This window comes from Eleutherodactylus coqui, chromosome 6 (genome assembly GCF_035609145.1).
Source record: "Eleutherodactylus coqui strain aEleCoq1 chromosome 6, aEleCoq1.hap1, whole genome shotgun sequence".
In the NCBI taxonomy this organism is placed as follows: domain Eukaryota; kingdom Metazoa; phylum Chordata; class Amphibia; order Anura; family Eleutherodactylidae; genus Eleutherodactylus; species Eleutherodactylus coqui.
Genome location: NC_089842.1, coordinates 3,048,037 through 3,057,870, shown reverse-complemented (window position 1 = coordinate 3,057,870; position 9,834 = coordinate 3,048,037). Strand labels below are relative to the sequence as shown.

Sequence of the window (9,834 nt, the reverse complement as noted above, 5' to 3'; positions counted from 1 at the left end):
ACACTTCGGTCAGGATCAACATTTTATACAGTACCCCTCGCCCCATCCATGAGGGTACATCTTTTGTGAGGATCTTGAAGATCGAACAGAAGAGGAGAGAGATTAGCTGCGACCATGTCTGATGGGGGGAAGCAGAGCTTGATGCCTAAATAGGGAATGGTCTTGTTCTGCCGTTGAAAGGGGGACTATTTTTGTATGGCTTCTTTTAGAGACCTGCCTATGTTAATACATAGATCAGCGATTTATCTGTTAAGCTTGTAATATGAAACTTGACTAAATTGGAGTGTAGTTCCGTAGGTTTTCCTCAATGATGTTAAGGGAACCGAGAGTATTAAAAGGACGTCATCTGCAAATAGGCTGATTTTATGTTGCCTTAAGCCGGCGGGGATACCCTTGATGTCCATGTATGATCTAATAGACTCAGCAAACGGCTCCATAACTATAGTAAACAATAGGGGGGACAGGGGGCATCCCTGACGTGTCCCATTCATGATTTGGAACACTTTTGAGGGGGGCTCCATTTACAAACACATTGGCAGAGGAGGAGCCATATAGAGCTTGCATGCAAAGTGTAGCAAAAGGAAATTCCCAATGGACTCTGTCAAAAGTCTTCTCTGCATCTATGGCCAGAAGCACAGAGGAGATACAGCCAGAATCTGCAGCAAATATTGGGTTACTCACTCGTCTTGTTCTGTCTGGTGTCTGTCTCCCCTCCATGAACCTCGCCTGGTCGCTATGAAGGATGTTTGGAAGCCCGCTCAGAAGCCTCCGGGCTAAAGGTTTTGAATAGATTTTAGTGTCGCAACTTAGAAGTGCCACGGGCCTGACATTCGCTGGAGAATTAAGTGATTTCCCCGGCTTTGGTACAGTCACGATGGTCGCCCTGAGCATCTCCTCTGGTAATGTACCACAAGAGATTGCCTTGTTGAAGGTTTCAGACATGTAAGGGGCCAAGACAGCGGAGAAGCCCTTGTAAGATTCATCTGACAGTTCGGAGTAGCGGGCGCTATTCTGTGCTGTTGTAATGGAAGCTATTAATTAGATGAATGTCGGGTTGAGGTCTCATCCTTAAGGTTATGTCGTTTAGAAGGAAATAGGCTAAATCCTGGGGGTGTGATATCTTTACCCCTGAGCCGTCCTCTTTTAGATCACCCCGTTGTCCAGCTATCTTTGCCATCAGTTTTTAGGGTTTGTTGAAGGAAATGTTGGAGGTCAATCGGGAGTATTTTATAGATTTGTTGTGTTCCTCATTCCGTAAGTTTTGCCGCCTGGACATTAATTCTTTATGAAGTGATTGTGAGGGAGGTATTTGTATGATTTGTTCGCTATTCATGAGCGGAGGCTATGTATACGTCTTATGTTGATGAGAATACCCCGCATGAAAGCTTCGTGAGCATTCCACGTGGAGGATATATCTGCCCGGGTTTGCGTTAATTGAAAAGTGTTCATTCAATGTTTCTTCAATCAGCTTTTTATGTTGTGGGATTCTCATGATGGGGATGTTATTTCTCCAGCTTTTTAGTGATTTTGAGAGATTAGCAACTGAGAGCTTGAGAAGAATGGGGGACCGGTCCGACCACGTTGTATTGCCAATTTCCAGGGTTAGGATACCAGGAGAGTCCATATGTGGACTAAGAAAAGATCAATCCAGATCTCCAGAGAAAGACTTGAGGCACCTAAATGTGTCATAAAGAGCTTCTTTGTGGAGCCACGGGGCTAGCACTGGGACTGTCCTATTAGGGGGGCTAGTGGAGCCAAGTGGTTTGTCTGGGATGATATTGAAATCTCCACATATTATGAGGTTTCCTATATGGGCTTTGTGGATTTTCTTTCTGCTTTGGGAAGTGTTCAGGCATAAACATTCACTAGAGTCATTTGGGTGTCGTTAACAGAGCCCGAAAGAATCATGAACCTGCCATGGGGTCCACGGCTTTCTCTGAAAGGGTAAAATTAATTCTGTCTCTGAACGCAATCAAGACCCCGGCCTTCTTTTCCTCTGTGCACGACAAAAAGATTGTTGGGAATTTCTTGTGAGAGAATTTAGGGCATGAGGTGGAAGCGAAATGCGTCTCTTGATACATACAATATCAGCCTTTTCATGTAGTCCGTCTCTCCACAGCAAGGAGCTCCTAAATGGTGAGATCAGCCCTTCTGCCTTTACAGAGCATATAAAAAGCGTAAATAGTCACTAGAGTATTGGAACCATAGAGTACTGGCCACTTTGGAAATGGATACAGGGAGAGATGGAAACAGGAACATTTAGGACACATATGCAGGCCTTTGGGATGCCTTTCCCTGTTGACCTGTGAAGGAAAAAGGCCTATAAGAGAGCAACAGAGAGCAGAACTAGCAGGAATCGCCAAACCCATTCAACGTGGCTGGAGGAAAGAGTTCTCCTACAAGAGATAATCCTCCATTCTGAACCGGGGTTTGTGAACATCTCAGTAGGTTGGAGACGACCGAAGCCCTTCTTGAGGTCACCTGGTGAAGGGTCTGCTCAGTTGTTAGGTGGGTTTTTTGGAATGTGTAGGCGACATAAGGAGAGGTTATTCCGCAGGTTTGTAGAGAGTATGGGACGTGCCATCTGTATGTACGATGTGGCCGTAATATGCGCAAATGCCTTTCTGGCTTGTAATGTGGATGAGGATAGGTCTGCAAACAACTGGATATTTGCGAACAGGCCAGAGTAGTATCCTTGTGGAAAGCGAACATGAGTGAATGTGAAAGAAGTGGATTCTTGAATAGTGTCTCTGGGAACATTATCAGGGAGGACTTGGTTTTGGCAGGCGATGTGCCCTGTCTATAGTGAGTTCCCGAGAGCAGGGAGACGGTAGAAGTCTTTTCATAAGTTGGGTCATGAAGTCCTGTAATTCTGATGGACTGACTTTTTCCGAGATTCCTCTGAACTTCATATTATCACGTCTGCTGCGTTCTTCTGAGTCCACGAGCTTAGCTTTGATGAGGTCCACATCTTCCTCGAGGGAATAATGAGCATCTACCAACGAGTTATGGGTTGCTGGTCAATTCTTCCATTTTGTGCTCTAGATGAGTCGTTTCTTCTTCTACTTCTTTTATAGAGGAGGTGAAGGAAGTCGAAATGGTGCTAAGATCCCTTTGCCATGAGCTCCTTAAGGCCAGCATCATTTCTTTTATAGAAGCCTCTGATGCAGGCTGGTCAGATGAAGGGACCTTATTAATAAATCCTCTGTAACAGATTTACAAGGTGAAGGAGGCTGTCAGCCTGGGCTGGTTGTGAGGGATGCACTGACTCCTATGGGAGACATGTGGCTGGGCGCCATCTTGGATGAGGGTGCAGTGTTGGGTGTAGTGGGTGATGAAGGATCATTCTCCTCTCCCAATGGCTCTGGAGCCCGGGCATCATCTGGAGCGTTCAGCAGGGGACTGGAGGAGGAGGAACGGCACAGATCATTAGTGCCAGCGAATCGTGAGAGCGATCTGTACAGGAGGAGCGCTGGGCCTTTGCAGTGCGGTCTCTCCTAGCACCGTGGGAGAAGAAATCATCCATCTGCTGCGGAGAGGCTTTTGCAGTCTTCCTGCATGTCATGGCGAAGGCAGGTGAGTATAACAGCAGTCCGCTCACGTAAGGAACGCCGCTGTCAGCTGATTCTGTCGCTTGGAGGAAAAAAACTGAGTGGAGGTCAAAAAGAAGCCTCCGCCTCGGGCAGCAGTCAGGCCCCGCCCCCTGCATTTTTTTTTATTGCGTTCACCGTGCAAGATAAATAATGCGATATTTTTATAGCTCAGCATTTTACGGAATTGATGATACCAAATATTGCTTTAAATTTTTATGCAAAAGCTGGCAAAAGAGGGTTTTTTGAACTTTTAATAATTTTACTTTTGGTAAGACTAAAGATCAGCAGTTGGAATAAGCTCAATGCTCTCTGAAGGAGATGGTGTGGCATGATTTGGCGCGGTCAGCGATGAGACTGGTTGCGGTTATGGGTGGAGCTTAGGAAAGAGAAAATCTATGTATGCCGTCATCATTGTCCCTCTTTGCATTCCTGTAAAGTAAACGCCCCTCGCACATGGATCGCTCGCTTTAGATTACGTCTGTGAGTATATTATATATACGGGGTCCGGCAGAAGGAGCGCCTCTTCTTAAATCCCACCCATAAGTATAATGAGTTCTTCTACATCATCTGTTGATCCCAAACAGGCTCAGTGGGGTGTAGGTCTGCAGACGCTCAGGCCATTCTCTGAAGCCCACTGGCCTCTTATAGGTTTTATATCATCACAAGAATTCTTCACTTTTAGAATTTCGGAAGTGACCTCAACATGGAAGGGGAGAGCAGCCGAATGGTGAGCTGCAACGTGTGCTATGTCTCCACCGAGGTTCAAGCTTCAGAGCTGGGAGTTCTGTAGAAACTGTTTGGGTAAGAATACAAGGAGAGAACAACAGAAAGGACACCATTGTAGGCCTTTACTATAGGCCGCCTGGACAAGCAGAAGAGGCAGCGAGCAGTAGCGTACACGAGCATACTGCGTGGTGCAATCTTAGCAGCAGCTTCCTTACTGATTCTCCACCGGTCGGACCTGCAGATAGAAGTCTTATCTTCACAGATTAATCTGTGCTTGAAGGTTTTGTGCTGCGAGGCGGCGATCACCAAACTGTCGACTCTCAAAAACTCGCCATGTGACTTCGTAGTGGCCTTTGGTCTGCCAGACGTCTTCCGGACAGTTTCCTCCAGTTTCCATGTACCTTTTGATAATATAGGAAACTGTACTGACGGCCCTCTTGGCTTTCTTGGCAATGTCTCTGTTGGACAGACCTAGACTTCTAATTGTCTGTCTTCCTTCGTTAATTGCCTTTTTCTTGCCATTATGATAGCAATGTGCTCCGTCCTGAAGAGTTAAACCGTCCACATCCCGCCTCAGAGGCTGCAGTGCCGTCTGTTCCAACACTGCTTATATAGAATCAGAGGGTTTGAAAGTCATCTACAAACGTTGAGTCTCCTATAGGAATAGTTTGCATCCAATTTTAAACCATAATTCTCTTTCTGTGCTGCAGAGCAGCGCTCCGTGATGACTTTCCTGAAAAAATCCCTTTGGTTAAAATCATAAATTCCGGCTATTGTTTCATTTTATGTTAAACTTTCATATGTTTATGGTTTTAACTTCCAAACCTTTGACCCATTTCATGTTATTTGCTGGACTTAAACTGAGTTAATGTAAGAAATGGAAAAATTGAGATGTTCTAAAACTTTTGACTGGTAGTTTATATGTTACACTTACAAATATAAATATCCATGGCAGCGTATCTCTACCGGCAGAGGCGGTCGAGCAGCGGGCCACTCACTTTCCCTTCAAGTGGAGGTCGTCTTCCCTGAAATATTTAGGTCCCCACGTATCTGCTGGATTGTCTTAGTTATTTCAGCTAAATTACGCCCCATTGCTGAAAAAAACAACCCAAGCGCTGAACACGGACGCCAGAAAACACCCGCGATGGTTGGGACGAATCAATGTTCTTAAGATGGATATACCATAGTCCTCGATTGCTCTACCTCTTCCAGACGCTCCCTATTAGGGTCTCGGCTCAGTATTTCAGGGAAGTCCAGGCAGTCTGTTTGAGGGGGAAGAAGGAGTAGGCTGAGCTATCACACTCTATCTCGCCATAAGTCACACGGAGGAAGGGGGCCAAGATCCTAAGCTCTACTACTCCTAAGATCCTAAGCTGCCACTAGACTGCTTGAGTGGTGCTTTTGTCGCCTGCACTCCAGGCCAGACACCCAGACATGACATTCTCATGGTTTCAAATACAGGCAGCTATCGGCCTTTCTACACTTCCCAAAGGGAGTCCTCTCAGCTAAGGGGAAGTCCCCACGACAGTTGAAGACCAATTTCTACAGGGATCCCGTCCTCCTCACGGCCTCTCAAATATATACAGTATACTGAGTATATACCACCTCAGACACCCCCTCTCTTGTCCTTGGTTGGGAGGGAGAATTGGCTGTACCGATACCGGGCTCTGATTGGGACAGGGTATACTTGTTCTCACACAATCTACCGGTGCCCTGCGCTGCCCAGCAAAAAAACTATAAAATTCTCTCCAGATGTTCAGTCCTAATGCATCGCATATATCCATCGGTGTCGGACCAGTGCTGGCGATGTAACTCTGCGGTGGGGACGATGCTCCACATTTGGTGGAAGTGCCCGGACCTGAAGCCCTTCTGGATGGACGAGTTTTCCATGTATGAAAGGGCAACACACGGGTTGGTCATGCAAACCCCACAGCTGGCACTGCCCTCCATCATTCCCAGGAGCTTGTCAACAATGAAAAAAGGCCTCTTGCGTCACCTCCGTATAGCAACGACGGCCGGGATCCCCAGGCATTGGCGGAGCACCTGCCCCCCCACCATAGTAGAGTTTGTCCAAGAGTTAGGCCACCTGAGACATATGGAGGAACTGATAGTGGAAGATCACCTGGAGCGTGGGGATCGCTGGGAAAATGGATGGCATGGTCCCCTTTCCTGGAGACGACAGAGTTCCAGGAATTCTTGTCATTCCTAATCCCTCTATCCTTCTTATCCCCCCCCCCCCCGCCCGATCCTTCCTGCTTACTTTCTTGATACTTTCCTCTCTCATCTTTCTTTTCTACTTTCCCTTTTCTTTACAGACGGGCCGTTGTCGGATATATTAAGTGTTAATTCTATCCAGTGTCATACTGACAGGACAATGAACACTGAGCTTGCATTAATGCTGAATTACAAGCGGCGGGGGGGGGGGGGGATCCCTGGGGGTCTCCCCTTAGGGCCCCGGCTGAAAAAGCTCACAGCTAAAGGACTATCGCTTAAACAATTGAGCACACCTGAGGCGCTGAGGGTATACCTGCCGGCTAGGTGTATGTTGAATTGTGGCCATAGTTTTGAGCGCAGTATGCTGTATACCTATATACTATTACATACTAATAAAACAGTTTAAACATAAATATACACAGCGCTTCAGACAACAGAATATAACAGGAGGAGTTTAAAATGGACTCACCTGGTGTGGAACGGCCATCGATTGGCAGACGTCCACACCGCTAATCCAATCCACCACCAAATCCCTGATAGGCGCCCTGGTGCGGAGAAGGTGGGGGTGGAGGAGCGTCGTGGGAAATCCCAGGTAGAAAAGATACTCAGTCGTTTAAACAAGCAAAGTTAAAAATAAAACCTTCCTGCGCTGCTGGTGGGTTATTAGTGAAGGAAGTGGAAACGTCATGTTCCGTACACTACTAATCCACCAGGAGCGCAGTCATTTGTACTTTTAGTTTTGCTTGCACCGTGCTCACACTGAGACACACCTTGATGTTGCTCGGTAGGACTTGATTTCACCATAAGACTGGATTCTTTGTAGAGGAGATTCAACAAAATACTTGCAGTATTTCTTCAGCCATACTCACATCATGATGATGGCCTCTGTTTAACGTGGCCCCATAGGTGTACCATCAGGGGTTGCAATGGCGACCGGCCCCTGCACTGATGGGGCTCAGAGGCCGCCCTCCGCCATATACAAATGCACATATAGTGCATTACAGGCTGGTCTAGTCTGAGAGAAAGCCGAAGAAGAGGAAGGAGGAGGAGAGAGGTAGACACACTGCGTGCAGGGGAGTGGAGCAGGATGATGATGTCATCACTCTGCTGCTTCTGCCTCCTGCTGACACAATGTACAGTGTCCTCGTCTGCCTGCCCTGCTGCTCTCCTCACACAGAGAAGTGGTCCTATCCATCTATCTATCTACCTATCTACAGCTGGTATAAGTTATACATTGGCAATTGGTGAGGGGGTACAGGCACTATTTAAGGTTTTATGTCAGTGTATATGTTGCTCATACACATTCAGCAGTTGAACAAGTCTTTGTCCAACAGATCTTTCTCCGGTTCCCCAAATGCAAGAACATTCATCTTGGCCACGCCCCTAACGCTGAGCCCTGCCTAACTTTCTAAAACGTGGTGGGGCTTGGCGTAACCTTCAAAAGTTATCATTTTGGCACTTGCGCCCGTATTGAGACTTCCTTACATCACGATTCTGGTCCAAACCCGAGGATCTGTCTGCCCCATATTACCTACATAAGTTAAACACAGCCTGAATTTAGGGGATTATTCTGCCAGATTGGAGTCGGGAAGGAGCTGCTCTCCCTAAAATGAGGACGCTTGGCTTCTACCTCATGTTTTGTTTCTTTCGCCGTCTTCTGCATCCACATTGCAGGATAATAGACTGAACTAGATGGGCGACATGCATCTTTAGATTCCCAAGACATATAGTTTTACCAGAGAGACACTATTTTGCCCCTACATTCAGGGACCGAAGCCATTTGGATGTAGAGGAGCCTGCGATGACTATAGGGGGTCTCCGAATACAGTATGAAGGTTAAACAACATCCTCCCCAACCAAAGCGATGAGCTTCACCAATGCTTGTTTACCGACTCACTTTACCTACTGAAGGTCAGATGGAAACGTTAGACGCTCGCTATTTACTGTGCCGGATCGGCGCGCCGCTCGCTGTGAACTTGTTGTACGGTCCGGTCATAACCTACCGCTAATTCATGTCTGTTCTTCTAGAATGAATTATTCATCTCTGCTGGGATTGTGGTCTGCACTTTGCCTGCTACAAGGTAAGGATACAGTGTGACATAAAGGGGCTCATGTGATAATAGTAGCAATGTGGTAAAGATGATGCGATATACAATGTCTACAGTCTAAATGTGATGGAAAACATTGGAATCTCACTGTCACGGATTAACATGTAGTTCGGCCCTGGAATACAGAACACAACTCTAGGGACAACCAAGGGCTGTTGGCAAAAAGAAGTGTCTAGAGGAGGTCGGGGGGTGGAGAATGCTGATACCATTCACTGAGCGATGCTCGGTCCTCTGTAAAAGCCCAGGAATGGTCATCGCTGGGGCGACCTGGTGGGCATCTGCGTCCGATGGTTCCATGTAAAAGGGCCCTTAGAGAGGGGTATTAGAAAAACTACAAAATGGGTCCATTCAGGATGAGAAAGGGATCAAGATCAGATGAGGACCGAACAGGAAGGGGAATAGTAGCACGGCGCACCTATTGATTTCACTGGGAGTGAAGCCAGTGCCGGCATTTGCCCCCTGTCCAATCATGACAACATCCGGCCCACTGCACTAGACAGCGATCCGGATGATAAGCTGATACACGGGGGTCCTGAGTGGCAGACCCCGTTCATTAACTACTGATGGCCTATCCGGAGGATAGATAATCAGATGACAAGAGGCCAGACTCTCCCTTTTAATGAGAACCAGTAACCCTTTACCCCAAAAATGGACTGGTGGGTTACATGGAGTGTGGGAAGAGCAATGAAACTGAGGTCAATATAGAATGGTTGTGATTGGTTCTTGAGCCAATCAGAGCTAGCGCTCAATGAACCAATCACAGCCAGCGCTTCCTGGAGGCAAGGATTTTGAACCTCCAATCCAGGATTCGCTAACAGACGCCTTCAAACAAGTGCTGGGGACCTGCGAGGAGAAGTGCGGTGGACCTGACAGCGGCTGTTGGATGATGTATTGTGTTTTTCAATTTTTTTTTAATGCAGCTAGGACTTATTTTCGGGGTAAGGCATTTTAAGCCCCTCCACCTTCGGAAAATTCTGGCAAAAGAGCGCTACAAAGTTGCCAAATTGCCACGAGAAAACGCAGCGATATCGCATTTGTGTTCTGTGTGATTTTCTCGCGATGATATCGCCGTCGCCCGTGTGGAGGAAGCATTGATCTCACATATTTATACCACATGGCCATCAAACACCAACAACATGCCAGAACTGCAGATTTTGCTATTCTGTTATAATATTTTTTGCCTTTTAATAGAA

General features: G+C 46.9%; 1 protein-coding gene across 1 annotated transcript in view; it reads left to right on the top strand.

Annotated features, from left to right (window-relative positions):
• Positions 1–874: 874 nt before the first annotated feature.
• LOC136631713 (alpha-tectorin-like) overlaps positions 875–9,834 on the top strand; it is a 25,472-nt gene continuing 16,512 nt past the window's right edge. Inside the window, exons 1-2 of the mRNA XM_066606001.1 lie at positions 875–942; positions 8,562–8,614. Coding sequence (XP_066462098.1) covers positions 875–942; positions 8,562–8,614 — 121 coding nt within the window. The remainder of the gene's footprint in view (positions 943–8,561; positions 8,615–9,834) is intronic.